The following is a 19,946-nucleotide window of genomic DNA, read 5'->3' as shown; positions in this document are numbered from 1 at the left end:
GGGTGGGGGTGCTGGGAGACATGAGTGGGAACCTGGTGGAGGGTGCACCACAGTGCTGGGGGGTGGGGGTGCAGGGGAACATGAGTTGGACATGAGTGGGGGCCTGCTGGCAGGTGCCCCACAGTGCTGGGGGGTGGGGGTGCAGGGGAACATGAGTTGGACATGAGTGGGGGCATGCTGGCAGGTTCCCCACAGTGCTGGGGGGTGGGGTTGCAGGGGAACATGAGTTGGACATGAGTGGGGGCCTGCTGGCAGGTGCCCCACAATGCTGGGGGGTGGGGGTGCAGGGGAACATGAGTAGGGGCCTGGTGGAGGGTGCACCACAGTGCTGGGGGGTGGGGGTGCAGGGGAACATGAGTTGGGGCCTGGTGGAGGGTGCACCGCAGTGCTGGGGGGTGGTGGTGCAGGGGAACATGAGTTAGACATGAGTGGGGGCCTGCTGGCAGGTGCCCCACAGTGCTGGGGGGTGGGGGTGCAGGGGAACATGAGTGGGAGCCTGGTGGAGGGTGCACCACAGTGCTGGGGATTGGGGGTGCAGGGGAACATGAGTTGGGGCCTGGTGGAGGGTGCACCGCAGTGCTGGGGGGTGGGGGTGCAGGGGAACATGAGTTGGACATGAGTGGGGGCCTGTTGGCAGGTGTCCCACAGTGCTGGGGGGTGGGGGTGCAGGGGAACATGAGTGGGAGCCTGGTGGAGGGTGCACCACAGTGCTGGGGGGTGGGGGTGCAGGGGAACATGAGTTGGGGCCTGGTGGAGGGTGCACCACAGTGCTGGGGGGTGGGGGTGATGGGAGACATGAGTGGGAGCCTGGTGGAGGGTGCACCATAGTGCTGGGGGGTGGGGGTGCAGGGGAACATGAGTTGGGGCCTGGTGGAGGGTGAACCGCAGTGCTGGGGGCTGGTGGTGCAGGGGAACATGAGTTAGACATGAGTGGGGGCCTGCTGGCAGGTGCCCTACAGTGCTGGGGGGTAGGGGTGCAGGGGAACATGAGTGGGAGCCTGGTGGAGGGTGCACCACAGTGCTGGGGGTTGGGGGTGCAGGGGAACATGAGTTGGGGCCTGGTGGAGGGTGCACCACAGTTCTGGGGGCTGGGGGTGCAGCGGAAGATGAGTTGGGGCCTGGTGGAGGGTGCACCACAGTGCTGGGGGGTGGGGGTGCCGGGGAACATGAGTTGGACATGAGTGGGGGCCTTCTGGCAGGTGCCCCACAGTGCTGGGGGGTGGGGGTGCAGGGGAACATGAGTTGGACATGAGTGGGGGCCTGCTGGCAGGTGCCCCTCAGTGCTGGGGGGTGGGGGTGCAGGGGAACATGAGTTGGACATGAGTGGGGGCCTGCTGGCAGGTGCCCCACAGTGCTGGGGGGTGGGGGTGCAGGGGAACATGAGTTGGACATGAGTGGGGGCCTGCTGGCAGGTGCCCCACAGTGCTGGGGGGTGGGGGTGCAGGGGAACATGAGTGGGAGCCTGGTGGAGGGTGCACCACAGTGCTGGGGGGTGGGGGTGATGGGAGACATGAGTAGGAGCCAGGTGGAGGGTGCACCACAGTGCTGCGGGGTGGGGGTGCAGGGGAACATGAGTTGGGGCCTGGTGGAGGGTGCACCACAGTGCTGGGGGGTGGGGGTGATGGGAGACATGAGTGGGAGCCTGGTGGAGGGTGCATCACAGTGCTGGGGGGGTGGGGGTGCAGGGGAACATGAGTTGGACATGAGTGGGGGCCTGCTGGCAGGTGCCCCACAGTGCTGGGGGGTGGGGGTGCAGGGGAACATGAGTTGGACATGAGTGGGGGCCTGCTGGCAGGTGTACCACAGTGTTGGGGGGTGGGGGTGCAGGGGAACATGAGTTGGACATGAGTGGGAGCCTGCTGGCAGGTGCCCCACAGTGCTGGGGGCGGGGGTGCAGGGGAACATGAGTTGGACATGAGTGGGAGCCTGCTGGCAGGTGCCCCACAGTGCTGGGGTGTGGGGGTGCAGGGGAACATGAGTGGGAGCCTGGTGGAGGTTTATCAACTTTTAAAAAGTAATTCCCTCAGCGGCCGCCGGGGTTGTAATTTATGGAAATGCTGAAGTATTTAACATTACGCTAGCCTAAAACACAGCAAATATTTCTCAAATAATATTTACATTAAATCATGATTCTTTTTAGGAAAGAATTAACTTTCTTCATAGCACTAGCTCAGATAAAAGAAAGTCATGCGCACACGTGACAAAACATAAAACCTGCTTTACTGCATAGAGTCTCACAGGTTATAATATCTGATTATAACCACTTATTTACTTGTATCAGTCAGTTTTATGGTTCAGAACAATGGTTCATCAACTGATGAGGTAAAAGTCAGCCAGGCACTTATCTCTTTAACTTGAAGCGTCCACAGCTCACAGTTCATTCATGTTTTCTCCAGTAAAACACCAAAACTTTCTTCTTAGCTCTCTCAAGCTAGGCCAGGCCCAGGCAAACGGGGCCCAACACAGGATCTTCTAAAGTACTTGACTTGCTCAGCTGAAGGCAGTTGAGCACTCCTTCCAGCTGAACAAAAGGAATTCTCAGCCGATCAGATCACTGCTGTGACCCTCCATCTTGACTTGGGATTCTATCAACACTCTAAATGATAGAGTTAAGGTCCAACCAGCACACAATGAAAGAATGCATAGCAATACTTAACTAATCACACCCTAAATCAACCACCATCTCAGAATAAGACACAGGGAACCCTGACAATTCTAGATTTTATATTATTTTAGCTAGTGATTCCAAACATGCCAAGGGTATCCTATATTGTCACACAAATACTGGCTCCCTAACATGTCCTTCTGGTAGTGTGGCAACATGCAAATCAGTCAGCCCAAATTCATATGCATTTTTGGCAAAAACCTGTTTGAATTCCAAACATATTTTTCTCAATTGGTCTTTTTCTTCTTCACTTGTGCAAGCATCTGCAGCTTCAATTTGCTCCTCTACCATTTTAGAGAACTCTGGGAAGTCCTCCAAAGGAAGAACCTCTATACTTTTCTCTAATCGTGTGGCAGTGTCTCTTTGGTAGGTCGCTATACTCAAATATTTTGGAATATTGACCTCCATTTCAAAATGCTATTTTTCTCTTTTAGAATCACTTAATTTGAATAGGATACAATTATATTGCTGACTGTACACTATTTCACTTTGCTCATAAGGGTACGCAGAATGAACTAAAAAGATTCCTTTAGGCTGAAAATGCAAGGATTCTGGTAACTCACTCTGTACAGTCACATAGCTTTCAGGAATGTTCCCAATCACTGGGTTACTGAAATCGGCATAGTAGTAAGACTTCTGTATTGCCATTCCTATTGCTGAATTCTCTTCCAAATGCATGTCTTGACACCCTTTATTGTCCACCAGTATTTGAATGGGTCCATCCCCAATCTCTATCAGTGGTGTATATTCACATTCTAACCCTTGCTGCCTCATGGATTCATTTAGGCATACAAATGCATCAGAACCTTTTATCTGTTGTCCCTTTCTGTGTTTTAATGCTACTGTAAATTGTCTGGTGAATGCTGGAATAGTAACATCCTTTTTTACCTGCAGTTCAACTGCATATGGTGTCATCTGGGCACAATGGTAAGCTGCTTTTCTCTTCAAATTCAGGTGCAGCTCCACCCAACCTGGACCAAACCTTTTGATTTAGAAGGTCTAATACCCTACGCATTCTGTGCATGATGTCATTTCCCAAATAATTTGTTTTGTGGCCCGCTCACGATCCACACATTGTGATGAATACTCTTAAGGTCAATTGTATTCTTTAACATGCATCTTCCTACAATTCTTTGTCCCAACTCAGGATCATATAGGCCAAAAATGTGTTGATGTTTTGTTCTGAAGTTTGGGATCTCCTCCCTGTCAATTATTTGCTGGAGTACCTTTTCATTAATGAAACTCCTTTCAAGTTCATTCGCCAAAGTGGCTTCAATCATTTAAGGATGCCCATCTCCCATGTGTATTTCTGAGTTACTTGAAATGTGCGTTTCTTTATTTACCTCTGGGCTGACATTTGGTTTGCATTTTTCTTCATTTATATAAAAACGCAATGTGTTTTCATTTATTTATGTCTGCCATTTTTTTTCTTGGGGTCCAAATAAATCTCCAAAGACTGCTTCTCTTTTTCTCCTTACATTTCATCTTGACCCGTGAGAATGACAGTGACGCTGGAAACACAGCCATTCTGAAGCCATACTTCCACTGCACTTTCTAATTTAGCAACGCTGTGGAATTCTTTTACACTGTTGCTTTGTGTCATTATTTTCTTGGGTGTCAATGGCTTTTTAGCTAAGGACCACAAAACTCAATTTACCCTATCAATGAGGGGCAACAACCTCTTCAGGCAATTCGTCCCTATGAGAAAGGGTATTTCATTAATGGATGTAATAAACACTTCCTGTCTCATCTGCTGCTTCCCTATCTTTATGTCAACCTCAGTGAGACCTTTGATAGGTATTTCTTCCCCATTGAAATTGTGCACAGGGCCTTCATTTTGTCTCACCTTTAGATGATTTTGTGGGGACCTCACTTCATTGATACTTTTCACTAGTCCTTTTGACATTATTGCTGCTCGGGAACCTGTATCAATCATTGCAAATGCATTACATTTTTCTTCAATAGTGATAGGAGCATAGTAACTATCTTCAACCTCTTCTAGTACACATAAAAAGTGTGCATTTTTGCTGATTTTGGGTCTTACTTTCCTTAGCTCTATTTTACTCTTTGCTAGGCAAATCGGCATATGAAATTACATCTTACCCTCCTTTTTGCCTACTTCATTTTTGAATTTATTTGTCTATTCTCATTTTGGAGTGTAGTCACTGACTGCCCCTCTTACTTGGGACTACAAGTGTTCAGACCCCAATTTCTTATTGTACTTTTCTCATTGTCTGGGTCCTCGCCAGTTATTTCTACACTGCAACCTTTTTGACTGGGTGACAGCCTGTCAACTTCAGGCGCATGACACTCATCTGTGTTTTGCACGGTGCCTGTCATTTCTGTCCTTTGGAATATCTGTGGTTCAAAATACTCCTCAGGTGACCGACCGGGCACCCTTCATTTGGGCTAATGTTTCCTCTGTATGGGTATCACTAGTATTCTGACTATCAAGTGAGGATAATCTAACAGTTGATTCTAACTCTTCACCTTGTGTTTTATTTTCATATTGGATGCTCTTTTTAAATCTGTTCCTCTGTTCTTCGGGTTTTTCTTGTTCATGTTCCCCCTTTTGATCTTCATTTTCACACACCTGAATATTCTGGTTCAACTCTAAATTGAACCACAATCCTTTTTTGTGTTTGTTGAAATTCTCTGTCTCACTTTCATTCATTTGTTCTCTTATTTTTAAATCATTAAACAATTCAGAACCATTATTCAAAGGTGAGTCATAAGCATTCATGTTTCCATCGGTGCAGAGATTATGAACTACTCACTTATTGTCAGAATGCACAAGATCACTCCTATGACATTCTGCACCTTCACTTGGCTGTTGCTTTTGAACTGCACATAACTTTCCTATCTGTTCAGACAACATTTTGGCTTGGGCCTCTAAGCATTGAAACCTGTCCATGTCTCTGGATTCCTCTCTTTGTGACTTTGGCCGGTAGTAATTAAACTCACCCTGATTAGGCCTGTTCTGGTACCTCCCAGGAGATTGATTTCTATTTGTGTTACCTCGGGATTCATGTGATACAGGAGATGGAGAACGCGGAATGACCATCTTTTGACCTTGGTCGACTTGTGGTGGTGATTGTTTATATTGGTGAGGGATGTAATTCATATTTTGTCTTTCATTTGGTGGGAATTGTCCCCTATGCTGGTTTCCATTTTCAATGAATCTATCCACATATCTTGGTCTTTCCTGGTGGCCATATACCATTGTATTAGGGTCAAATCTACTGTTAGCCCCTAGTGTCTGGTCTACAGCCCTCCTCTAGTGTCTACAGCCCTCCATTTCCCACTGCATGCAGTCCTCTTCACCTCCACCCTAAACATATACATATATGAGCACAAACACACTCGCTCCCTCCATGTCACCCCCACGCAGTCTCAAAAATAGACACCCTTCTCCCCCGGCCCCTCCCCTTCACCTAAACATTTCACCACAACACACACATACACACACACACACTCAGACCAGACACAGACTTAGCTTTAGATACCAGCATGTCCATCTTCCATTCCTGCCCAGCCCACCTTTCAGCCCCAGCAAGCACTCGTATGCAGCGAAGGGCATGACAGGTTGCTTTAGAAAGACCGCTCTGAGCAGTCTCAGAGCATTCTTTCTAACGTGACTTTTTTTATTTCTGGTTACGTGAAAAAGGTTTTTTCACTTAATACTGGTTCAAAAGCTCTGATACATTATGTTTGCTACATTCCTCTGCAACAAATAAACTGAACCAACCCACACAATATTGAAGGAAAGCAAATCCCAATCAAAGTTCCAGAATTCTGGAACAGATTACCCAAGGAGCTAGCACTGGAGCCAAACCCCTGGAAGTTTAAAAAGGGAACCAAAACTCATGTCTTTCAACAGACCTCCTGGACCTTATCAAGGCTGCCTCTGAATTCTAGCAATGGCTGACATGTTTAACTATTCCCACATGACACCCCAGTGTCTTGATGCTGTTTTGACTTGAAGATTGACTTGGCTATTACCTTGGGACTGCAGCTCCAACACAATGCTTTTCACAGAGAACTTAATGCATTTTCCATTGTGATAGTCAATTTCTCTAACCTGCCCCCCTTCCATCTTCCTCCTGCACCCTTGTGTTCAGGTGCTCCAAAGTATCATTGTAGGCATGTAGCATGTTAAAAAACACCAATTAAATTTATAAATATAAACATTTTTAAAACATGGTTGTACCCCCAAAGCCATCTTCCGGGAAATAAACATCACAAAAAACAACTTACCTGTCTTTTCAGCATAGAACAAAGGATCTTCCGGTAACAATAATTCTGCACTGCCTAGCGATGATGGAAAAATAGAAAGTGTAAGAAGTGGATTGTCTAGTCTTCCTGGCTACCTGCTATGCATGTCATGCCGGTCTCTCTCATCGCTTGGAACTGGAAGTGACTGTTAACTATTTGCGAATCGGGATTTCAGCAGTTATTGTTTTCTGGGTTTAATTCCCACTCAGATCCAACCAGGTGGAAATAGTAACCATACATTAGAGAAAAATCGTTTTTTGGGATAATGTTGCATGCGGTAGAGGAAAAACACAACTTTTCTTCTTCTCTCCTCATGCCATTTGATCAATGCCGTTGACTGATCAAATGGTGCACTGACATTTTCGCAATCCATGATCACACATATTATCGACCAGTCATTTGACAAGGGCAATGCCCTGCAATCATGGAGGCAGCCTGGTTTACACACCTGCGGAAGAAGGCATTTATGTTGTGTAAGTTATAGACCTTTCACTAATATTCCCCATTTGTTAGATATGTTGGTTAAAGCGGCAACTACGCAACTGCAAGAATATGTTCAAACCTAGAACCTTATAGGAGACTGGCATTCGGCTTTAAGCTGAGTAGAGGAATGGAATCTGCTCTATTAGCAACCGGGGGAGGGAACGCAGCCAATCAGGTTCCACGGATCGTGGGCTGAGACCTGTAATCACAGCTCGCGTTCCACGGAACCCGCAGGCTGCCTCTGTCACCGCCCGTGCCATATTTTCCCCAGTCCTCCCTTTTGCTTTTTTTTTAAATTAAAAAGCAGTTTCCCTTTTCCGGCCGCCATGGTCATAGGAGAGGAGCCTTCTATAACCATGGAGGCCATTTTGGTTAAGCATTTTCAATAATTCAACAGGACGTGCGTCGCTTCTCGTTGAATGAATGAAAATACGTTTTTTAGCACCCCGGGTTAATGCTTTGCTAACAGCGTTAACCCCCGTTCCAAGGGCTAGAACGGGGGTATTCGTTCAGGTCGATAACTTGGGCTGCTGGGGTTAATGCTATATTGCATGTGAAAGATAAATGCTACAGACTCTTGATGATGGTGACATTGGCCTGCTGATTTTACTGGATCTGTCAGCTGCGTTCAACACCACTGACTACACCGGTACTCTCTAAAGTGGTGGATTTAGTTAGGGAGTCGATGATGCACTCAAGTGGATTGTCTCCTTTCTGAAGCGTAGGCAATTGAGGGTGGTGAAGGGCAGACTTTAATCATCCTCTTACACTAGGCCTTTTTTTTGATGGATTTGTTGCTCCCTGCTGACAGTTTGACCCAAGAATCTATATTTATGGTTGATAAGCTATTCCCCTTAATGTTCATAGGAGTTTTTCTCCCCTGGCTCTGACCCTCGGTCTCAGTTTATAAGGAACCTGATTTTTATTTGGGGGAAATCAGACAAAGAAGACCGGACCCTTCTGAGGGAGGGAACACCCCTACTTTACTGAGGGTTAGACCTGTAACCACAGTGCAAGCATACTGCTGATAGTAGAGGTTTATGTCAGCCCTTTTCCTATGGTTTAGTACCTCCACCCTGCCAAGTAGGTCATTCTCTGTTAGTTGTGCTACCCTTCCCCTACCGACCACACCCTATGTTCAAAACGGAGTCAAAGCTATCACATTTCAAGTATTGCTTTTGTAAGTGGTCTGTCTCCCCCCTATCTCCTTATCACAGAGATAGGAAGTTCAATGGAGTGGTGATCCATAAATTATTATATGCTAAACTGATGGCTAGGCATCAGCGATTTAATGAATTTCAATGGGCCTCATTAGGAGTGTGGCGGCCATGGTATGAACGGTGCCGGTAAGGGACCACACCGTTCATACCGGGCAGCCACATTACGAGTTCTGCAGCGGGTCCCGCTCTGGACGCCTGGCCAGACCAGACATGCAGAGCGGGACCCGCTAGCAGTACAGGATGCTAACAACGGGCCCGTTAATAACGGGCCCGTTGTTAGCATCCTCCCCATGCCCATTGAGCCCTATGGGGGCTCAAATGGGGATGGCCAGGGTCCGGGTCCCGCGAAAGGGAATTACCAGTCCGTCCAAGGTCAGAATGGCCCAGTAAGTCCCCTTTTGCGGGACCCGGACCCGAGTTTGGAGGTAGCCATGCTGCCAAAAACGGCATGGCTACCTCCAATCTCGTAATAAGGCCCAATGTCATGGAGTGTATAGTTAGAAAGGATCAGACAAGGTTTTTGGCACTTGTGCTCTCGGATGAAGTGTGTGAAAAGATGAGCTAGTAAATGCTCATGAGAAATAGCAGAAATAAGGAGAGGACAAGGTGACTGTGTTCTTTTCTAAAACTGCAAAGAAAGAAGGATTTCCAGGAGAAAAAACAGTGAAGAGTTGGAAAGGAAAAAAGTATGTTTGTGGCTGTACTGCTATACCGCGGCTATACCACTAAATCATGTCTGAATAACCATTTATTCTGTTTTTTTTATTTCACTGGCAGATAAACTATTCAGATGCTTGCCCACAGTGTTCACAGTTACGTGAGAACTCATCTAATTATGCGAAAGAGTGCACCTGCATTGTCAATTTCACACTGCAGGAGGCAATACAGGTAAGAACATTTCGGAAACTTTGTGACCAATGCAGAGAAACATGACTTCCTAGAGGTCTGATCGCCTTTGATGCCAATGCAGAGGGGTATTGCCTCAGAGAGGACATACCTCGTTCATGGAAATAAAAATTCTGCAATATGGCTTTTTGACATAGAGCTATGTAAAGGGGTCTTGCATTGTGAAGCTTCTGCCATTTTGAAGACCCGTTGGCACTGTTTCTATTGGTGGTTCCTGGAATTCATCTTCCAGATGGCTTTGTATTAGTGAGTGGCGGAACGCTCGGGTGGGCTAAGACACAGTTTGTCAAAGTGGGTTTGGGGGAGATATGAAGGTTCAAGTCACAGAATTTAAGTTGTGCAAATTCACACTCAGACTACTCTGTGGTTGCTTCACAGCATGTGGAACGAGAGTTATATAGTGGTAGGTCTTGGGAGGAAGAAAGCCAAATAAGCCGTAAGCATACCAGGCTAGTTGGGTCATCAGGGCTTTGTGGCACCTCAGCCAATGAGCAGTCTCATAGATTATATCACTTGCAAGGCATAGCTGGAAAGTAAAGTTGTTATATATGTTCCGTTTTTCTGAGCAATGGAAGTTTAAAAGTTTCCCTAAATCAAAGTATCTTTGCAGAAACTCTGAAAACTGTGGTTAACTGAGAAGCAAGCGAACACGAAGAGACGCGGCAAATGGGCGCAGCAATAGGAGAAAGAAGCCAAAAATGAGAGGGCATTGCTACTTCTTCATTGCCATTGCATTGCCCATTGGGCAGCTGCTTCCTTTATGGAGCTAAATGAAGAACAAGCCTCCTTTGCCTCCGAAGTGCTAACTCAGTCTTGTGATTGGCAAGAAATGGTGACTCCCAAAGTAGCAATCACTACTGCATTCTTGATTAAATTAAAGCATATGCTTATTGATACATTATATCTCCTTTGGAACATAATAAGTATTGTCAAATTGAATTGTGTTGTTAATAATCTTTTATTGGCATTTCATCTGCCTTCTTTTAAAACATTCACAGGTTCAGAACCCAAAAGCTGATGCATTTTGGACTAGAACACTCCATCCTCAGGGCTATGTCTGCTTTTTAGCTACTACACAGCACCATCTGGGGGAATTGATCCACCACGGATGTGGCATATCACATTATCAAGTACCACAGCTACCAGGACACAGTTTGTGGTGATGTGAAGTATATTCATTAGTAGAAATAGCCATGAGGATGGACTGTTCTAGTCCAAAATACATTGGCATTGTACGAAGGGGTGGAGGCAGTCAGAGTAACGGGATAAGAATAGAGGAAGTGGTGATGGAGTGAGGGCGGAGCAATGAAGGGAAGGCTGACAGTTGGGTTTTCAAGTTCCACAAGCTGGAAATAGAAACTCTTCACCTCAGATAAGACTAGCAGCCCAGAGAAGCCTGGATCTGCCAGTATAGTGACTTGGGAGGGGTGGAAATGCGGAAGCGCTTTATAATACACTCATCCATGAATATAGACATTTACGATTATCACTTTCCCACATTTCTACAAGAGAAATAAAGAATTCAGGATATAAACACAGGCGGCAAAGAGGGAGAAATACTCAAGATAACAGAGTAGGCTGTGAAACGTATCTCTCTACCTGTCTATTGACAATACAAACAAAATGTTGCATTCCACAGATACAAAGTGAAAAAGTGAATTGGAAAGTATATCAGATTACTGCATGTTGTTTAATTTGGGCACACTTGTTTGCAACTTGCTGCGCTACAAACTATTCCCACATTGCATTATATCGTATTGGTTGAAGTGGAGGGTTGAGGTTGGTAGGTGGAGTGCAGAAGGGGAGGGCATCGTGAGTAAGGTTTGGGCACACATTAGAAAATGGGTGAAACAGGGTATATGGGTATTTTGATTAAGGGTGAGAGTAAATAGCACTGCGAGGTGAGGAGCCAAGGTGATTGGAGTAGCATGGTGAGGAGGGGAAAGAGGAAATGTATTAGCAGGATAAATGGACAGTGTTGAGAGTAGGGGAATAATGCAATTGGTATGGGGAAGGTGTGAACAAGAGTTAGAGCAGGGATGTGAGAGTGTTATGATTTTCCTTTTACCGCATATTCCAGAACCTAGTGACCACTTGGAATAGTGATCTATTCAGAGCAAAGCTCTGGAGAGAGTTGGATCTCTGTGCTTTGTTCAAGAGGAAACACTTTCCAAAAGCACCCGGCATGTTTACTATGGGACAGCAATATTTTCTTGGGCATAACACTAGAAGATCTAGGAACCAATTCTTATTACCCTTGGGTAAATTAGTAAGCTGAGATCGAAATTGAATTCTGCTGGTATGAAAAGTTTTGCAGTCGCAGGCACTAGAATATGGAAAGCCCGTAACTGCCACCACAGTGGAGGTAGTTCTTCCCGCCAAAGAATAGTTCCAAACCCCTTCTTCAATGCCAAACGAAAATAATACTAGACACTTTTTTTAAAAGTTCCATCTCATACCCTAGCCGCCGGACAGTGCACTGGCAAATGTTTTAAAGTCTCGACTTTATCTTTGTTTTCACAAAATGTACAGTGGAACGGTTCCAGTGTAAGTGGAAAATATCTGACTATTATTTCCGTAGTTTGTACCAAATTCCACCGGATACGAAGAAACAGTCTGAGAGTACACTTGTCTGGATAAATTGCCAAATAAGGAGCCAGCGTGACCAGTTTTTTAGGGTCACCAGAAAAGTTATTTAGGGAAACATACTTATGCATACCCTCGGTCGTCAAGATCCAATCTAGACTATATAATAAACGTCTAACCCTGCCAGGGATCTGTATCAGATCACATAATGAGCGATCCATTTTGTTAAGTAGACCACTACAAAGCTATGTTCCCATCTCAAGCAGAATAACTTTAAGGTCCACTTAAAGGGAACCAGATGCAGGGCACATGATCTTCCTATACATTGAGAGTTCTCTCCAGTGAGCTCTCGCTTCCAAAGAGACCAGGCCCAATTCAAATCTTATGCCTTGAAGAGGAACAGAGCCCTGAATATGCTTTGCTCTTTTCCATATGATATTAAGGGAGTGAGTGACCTTGCACGAACGGAGATTAGCCATCTATTAAACATTACAGTCCTATAGGTGTCTGATCACTAATCAAAAAGTAATCAGCGTATGCTAGGCACAATGGCCTCATGTTGTGTAATTTTGGGGTTGCTAAGGCAACAGGCTCAAGATAGTCACCGATGTGCACCAATGTCCACCATTTAGAGATTAAACAGGCAGGGCGCCAATACGCATCCTTGTCTGACTCCACAAAAAGTCGGAATTCGGCGAGACAAGGACCCGGTCTGGTCAAGGCGCACTAAAATGTAAGAATTCTCGTGCAGCCTTATAATGAGCCTCAATAGAACATTCGGGATACCCCAGTCCTTAAGCTTGGTCCATAGAATATTGCGGCCCACAGCATCAAAGGCTGCTGAAAGGTCGATTGAGGCAAAATAGATCAAATCCACTTTCCCCACCCATGCAAGATCTTGAACACATTTTAACATGAAGCCATTCAATTGGATGGCCATATGTCTCCTAAAACCTATCTGCCATTTCTTGATATGTCCGCTCTCCATTGCTCACAGCTCAAGATGCTTGAGTAGTATACTAACAAAAACTTTACTGCCAGTGTCAGTTATGGCAATAGGTTGGTAGTTGGTTGGGTTAGATCTCATTCCCTTTTTATATATGGGCCCAATATACACCAATGACCAGGACTTCAGAAAGGATACAGTGTTAACTGCACTTTGGAAGAGAGTTGACAGGGTTGACGCCCAGGCTGCTGGATTGCCCTTAAATAACAAGTTTGAAAGTTTATTTGGGCCCGCAGCAGGGGAGGAACTAATCTTAGTTGTGGCTTCATAAACAGTACCATAACTGATGTTTATAATAGTTTCCTCCTCGCTCAGAGCAAAATCCAATGTTATATTTGAACCTTTCACATCAGGAGCAGACTATTTGGAAGCCAAACGAGAAACCCAGTCGTTCTCCAAAAATTGCATTAACCCGCTGAGTTACGTGGGCCATGTCAAGTTTATTAATTCTCTTTCAAAAAAGTGTGTGTTTTTATTTTGGAATGACTGCAAGATGGCTTCTGTGTAATTTTGCACCACCTTGGCTTGGTTAGTGCAAAGCCAATTTCTATAAGTTTGTCGGGCGCTTTGAATCAAGCGCAATCTTTCAGTCAAAGTTAAATCCATCCTAGCCTTAATTTCTCTAATAGAGGCTCTCATACATTTCTTCCTACCTGTCTTTCTATTACTGAAGGCAGAGGAAATAACTTCTGAAATAAGGGCTCCAAATAATCCAATGTAAAGGTGTTACTCCTCCATTCCCAAGAGGTAGAGAGAAGGCAATCGGATAAGATGTCATTCACCCTGGCAATAGAACCGGGGTGCCACATAATCCTGTTGCCTGCAGTGTTTGTTCTTACCGTGGTTGGACCTTTATCCTCCACAACACCATTTGCCCAAGAAAGATCAAAATAAGTCTCAAGCATAGAGGGATGATGATAATGATGAAACATAGCTTTATTCAGCATTTTTACCACAAAAGCAATACCATATTTAAAAAAAGACATTTGAGATAATATGTGTAAGCAGTAAAATTACTCACAACATTATTTCATCATTAGGATCTTTATTTCATCAATAGGACAACATTATTTCATCAATATGATCAAATTAAAACTATATTGGCACATCTGGACCTTCATAACCATGCCTGTAATAAGAATGCAGATACAGAAAATACAACATTCAAGTCATTTGTGCCCTTGCAAAGCTCCAAATTGGAATTGACGCACCTGGCACCTTTATGGGTAAATATGGGCAATAAATAACAAGATCTCAAAGCTTTATATCCCTCACAAAGCAGTAAGAAATGGGCAACTCGACATGTTAGTTATCTTCTACTTTGCCGTAAAAGTTGCCACTTTTAAATTGTTTGTGTGTAGTTGAATATAAAGTGCGTGTGTATATCCAGAATGTATTACATCAAGGTACTTTTCAAAACCAACAGTTGTTTAGAAGAAATATACAGACATCCAGTACTTAAACCAAACAATACTATTGCATTTGATACAGGGTTAGTCCTTGGCATGCCTCCTTTATTTGCTGTATGTGATTAGAATTCATATTTCCTGGGTTGTCCCACAGTGAAGCCAGATTAAATCTTTGCAATTCTTTATGGACAAACTTGAACCATGGGATTGATTTTAATCCATTGAAACAAAGAAGACTGATGAGAGCTGTTTGATAATAATTTAATCCTGGTTTAGTCCATATTCACATCCAATAATAACGGTCTGGTGAGCAAGTTCTCGGCTACAATCTGTAGGTTACACTCCCAAAGTATGCTAGCCATGGGTGCTCCTCTTGGTTGCATAAGTAGATATCTCAAGAAAGGATTCTTGGATAAACTCAGGGCAGGAACCTTAGAATGACCTCACAATTCCACCCCATAAAGGGCAGCTGGCAAGGCTTGTGACCTATACTATTGTAATGCTGGTGAAATTGCTCCTCTGTTGCGAGTATTATAGAAATTGCGTATCCCCCCACAATATTTACCAATTGTGACTGTTTGCTTTTATCTGCTGGCTAGACCATGAGAGGTTCTTTGTAAATCTAAACACAAGGTAATCATCGATTTTCCCTTGCTCCAGAATATTACCTTCTACTTTGAATATTAAGGTATGTCCCCTAGATAGGCAATGCCTGAAGATCCTGAATATCATCAGCTTGTTTTTTTTGGTATTTATTACCAGGTGTAGACTTGTAAATTTCTTAAAAAATATATCTAAGTTGTGTTTTAGGCCATAGGGGATGTAGCCAGAATTACAGCATCCTCCGCAAAGAATAATGGGGGGAGCCTATTTGTACCCAATTTTGAGGGTCCAAACTATTTTCAACAAGTTCCTCTATTAGATCATCAACATATAGGCAACAAAGAAGGGGGGCCAAAACACAACCTTGCATTATCCCGCTCTCAACAGCCAGGAGTGTGGTTACCTCCCCTCCCATGCCCCACCTGACTGTGACCTTATTTTCCATATACAAAGATCATATCCACCATAATAGGTTTCCCAGAACACCCTTATTGTACAAGGTCACCCACAAAAGTCCATGTGGGACACTATCAAAAGCTGTGCGTAGGTCGACAGAAGTTGCATAAACCTGAACACGGCAGAGAAGAGCATGTTTGGCCGAAATCATTTTTAATCGAAAACCGATTTGACAGTACTGATGCCCCGCCTAAACCCAGCTTTTAGATGATGAATGGGTTCAACTTCATCTACCCAGGCCTGTAATCAGTAAAGCATCGCTTTCGCGTGAATCTTCCAAGCGGAATCCAACAGATATATTGGCCTGTAATTCCCCGGGCTATACCTATCACCTTTTTTAAACATAGGTATTATTTCTGCATTACGCCAGGAGGTTGGTACATCATTGCTTAATACAGCTGTATTGAAGACAAAACTTAATACCTGTGCCCAGATATATATCTCATCTTTAAAAAGATCAATCAGTATCTTATCAGGCTCAGGTGCCTTCCCTGCACCTAGCAACTTGATTGCCTCCTTCAGCTCTTTGGTTGTAATCATTATTTTGTTGGTTCTCTCCCCCAACGATTGGGTTCCTTGCTACCAAGTCTCACCCCTATCCTATTGCAAAACAAAAGAGGTGATGGCTGGAAGGTTTTGAAGTAATCTGAACCTCTGGCATTGCTCTGGGCAACCCGCCAGATGATCGTTTTTCACCTGCCAAGCCATTAAAAACTTGGAAAGACCATATGCAAATCAGGCATGGTCCCATCCCAAAAGGGACAGTCGAGCCAGAACTGGTTGGTCACATTCCTTCTGCACAAGACCACAAGCATCCCCAAACATGTTTCAGTCTTGTTGGGCCTTATAAGTGAAGAGTAGCTTGGGTCTCTAGGCCCAGCAGGCACGGGACCGCCCTCTGGTTATACCCGATCCACTCAGGGTGACTACAGCAAAACAAAAGAGGAGATGGCTGGAAGGTTTTGAATTAATCTGAACCTCTGGCATTGCACTTGGCCTTCACTGAGTGGTGACAAATAGGACTCCTCCCAGATCGTACTTTCTCGGGGAGGACATGCTTTCTGACTTGTCTGTAAAGTCTGCAAAGCAATTCTATTTCTGACTGCAGTAGATGCCTGTATACCCTCTGAAACCCAAAAGATGAATTAATGTTTTTAAGTATCAAGAGGGTTACAGATTCCTTACATTGCAATCATTGATGAAGACTGAGAAATGGCTCAGCTCGACCCAGTGTCTGGTATTTGTTTATTCCATAATAATTCGATTTTAGTTTTCACTTATACATTCAATAAAATCAGTGAATTTAATGAACATACTTATTTTTAGTTTGTCTCTACAATTATATCTTTTTCACACTTATTTATCTCATATGTTCATTACAGAAAAACCAAAACTGCACAAAACATAGACATTTCATATGATTTGTTTTGATGACAACAGATATTTTTTATTTGTGTAATAATATAATGTAGGATTTCAAATGCAATTTTCAAACATTTCTTATTAGGGGAGGATCTGGTGACCTCAAACCTACATGTTTTCACTGTATGTCTTAAATTACAATCAGTCTTCCTGTGGGTCTACACCCTTTGTGGGGGTGTTTGCCAGGGCTCAGCCCTGGTACTTATTTCTGAGGGCCAGAATTTATTGTCCAGACTAAGTTCAATTAATATTTATGGTTTTGGCAACTTTATTCATTTAAGTGTCAGTCACTTAAGAAGCATCTATAAAATAATTTAAAAAATGTTAACAATGATTGTGTTTAATGACACACTTAAGCATTTGTCTCATATCAAGGCACAACAAATGTGTTATTTTATTGTATGTTGATTTGAATTTTTAAATCACACATCGGCAATCGTCAGTACATCCATCAACCCCAATGAGCCATTGGGAATTGCATCTTTAATCCCATACATGTGGATACTGTGGGGAGCAGCTGTGGGTCGTGACAACAGTCAAATGAAAGATATTTGAGCCCTGGCACTTATTGTATTACAAATTAAGCACTGAACTACTCGTATTACATATTCACCGTGTTGTCTATGTAACTGTGATGAAAACATAATAGTGTGAATATATATGAATGTTTTATTTTATTTTAAAACTAGAAGGTTCATTGAGTGTAGCAGACAACTAGTTTGTTATCTCTAGTTCCTGCCTGTTGCAGTGCGAGTTATGTTCACGCATGCGTGAGCCTCATTTGGACTCACGCATGCGCACTATCAATAAACACGTCCCGAACTCCAGTTGCCGCCGGGACCTCATAAGCACCAGATGCGTCTCCACGTATCTGTCCGTGTGAGTGTGGATGCGTGTATGTGAGGCGGCCCGAGGCACCAGCCAGCACTAACATTGGCGATGAGGACGGCTGCGAGCAGGAAGAATATAGTTGCGCGCGGGAGCATAACTAACACTAATCCTTCCTCCGACAGCCTCAACCCGACGCTGTGACGGTCGGCCATTTTGGATTCAGCTCATGGTGCAGTTGCGACCCGCGAGGGTGCTCGTGCGCTGCCCACGAGCTGGAGGAAAAAAAAGGACACCATTTTTGGAACTTTCGTGGTTCTCCAGGTTGGAGAGCCGCGATTTTGGCCTGCAAGGTTTTTTTCATCACTGTCACAGATGAGGAGCCAGCAATCCAGACCCAGGGGCCCGGCTCTGGTGGGTCTCTGAAGGTGAAACCTGCAGTCAGCACTGCCGGAATGCCAAGGCCAATGGTACACCACGAAGGGTCACTCCTGAAGAACAGGTTTGTGGCCTCAGTCAAGTAAGTGAGGTGCCTGTGCGACCTGCGAGCATGAGTGACACCGATGGGGAGACTGCGGCACCTGCTAGAGTGGCACATCGGCAGCATGGCTCTCTGGCGCCCATGCCGAGTTAGACACCTCTGGCCCACCCTCCAAGTTGGGCCCCAAGTGGCTCATATGGATTAAAAAGCTGGACATGTTCTTCAGAGCGACAGAAGAAGATGATGACGATGCAAAGGTCGCTACGCTCCTATATTCCGCAGGTACTGAGGTGCTACACATCTATGAGTCTTTGAACATTCAAGTGGTAACCTATGCTGCTGTCAAGACTGCACTTCGAAACCACTTCATTCCTCTGTCAAATATAGACTTTGATAGGTTTGTGATGTGTGGGGGAAAACAACACAACGATGAGTCCCTGGACCAGTTCTGCGCCAGATTGCGTCAACTGTCGAACACGTGCAGGTAGGACAATGAGGAGGTGATGGTCAGGAAGCAGCTGATACAAGGATGCAGCTCCAGTAAGCTGCGGAGGCAAATCCTGTGAGAACCGGGAATGACACTAGCACAGATCTTAGACAATGGCAGGATATACGAGCTTGCTGAAAGTAGGGGAGTGAAAATGGATGCTGCGGTACACCCGAGCAAAGGGGAGGAGGCATTTGCCATAGGAAAATCCACCCCGTCAAAATCCTGCTGGAGCCAGAAGCGCCAGGAGGTGTCTCCTACACAGGGTTCCCCAGCGGTATGCCAATATTGCGGGTACGACCTGCCACATGCTGAGGACTGCCCTGCGAAGTCAAGGGTATGTGGGAGGTGCAACACACCAGGCCACTGTGCAAGAATGTGCCGAGCTGCAGCACCAATGATGTCACACAGAGGTCCTGCAAGGGCGAGTGGGAGTACGTTCAGGAGGCTGCGGAGCATAGCCATGCTTGAGCAAGACACGCAGAGGTTGAATATCGGAATATCGCTGAGGAGGAAGAAGACGACAAAGACATTTTCTTCATTTCGAACATCGCCACGGGAGCCAAGAAAAGGAGGCAACCCACCTGTGTGGTGGACATCAAGGGCACCCCTACACCAGTCCTCATTGACACAGGAGCATCTGTGTGTGTGCTTGCCACGGAGCACTACATGGCCATCCCGGGCCCACTGCAACTGGACCAGTCAAAGGTGAGAATTTACATTATTAGAGGTGACACACACCTGCCAATACAAGGGGTATTCGTCGCACCAGTGACACATGGCCCAAATGCAATCAAGGCTCACTTCTATGTAACCAATGTCAGTCCCCACTCTCTTCTGAGCTGTGTAGCGTCAGAAGCCCTCAACATCATCCACTTTATGCTGACAGTGTATCAGGTGGACATTCAACAACTCCTGAGAAGGTTTTAAGAACATTTTTCAAGGGGTGGGCAAACTCAAAGTGGCACCGGTTCGCCTACACATCGACGAAACGATAAGACCTACTGCACTCGAACACCGGAGGATACCCTTTTACCTTAGACCGCAAGTGGAAAAAGAACTACAGGCATTATTTGAGGTGGATATCATCGAGAAGGTCGAGAGGCCCACGCCCTGGGT

At 45.1% G+C, this 19,946-nt stretch overlaps 1 protein-coding gene across 1 annotated transcript in view; it reads left to right on the top strand.

Annotated features, from left to right (window-relative positions):
• The window catches only part of LOC138526450 (cell cycle control protein 50C-like), a 218,930-nt gene that overhangs the window by 29,897 nt on the left and 169,087 nt on the right, over positions 1-19,946 (top strand). Inside the window, exon 2 of the mRNA XM_069637212.1 lies at positions 9,421-9,531. Coding sequence (XP_069493313.1) covers positions 9,421-9,531 — 111 coding nt within the window. The remainder of the gene's footprint in view (positions 1-9,420; positions 9,532-19,946) is intronic.

This window comes from Ambystoma mexicanum, chromosome 7p, assembly GCF_040938575.1.
Source record: "Ambystoma mexicanum isolate Mex_15411 chromosome 7p, UKY_AmexF1_1, whole genome shotgun sequence".
In the NCBI taxonomy this organism is placed as follows: Eukaryota; Metazoa; Chordata; class Amphibia; order Caudata; family Ambystomatidae; genus Ambystoma; species Ambystoma mexicanum.
Note: the sequence above shows the minus strand (reverse complement) of the source record. Positions and strands in the feature narration are given on the sequence as shown.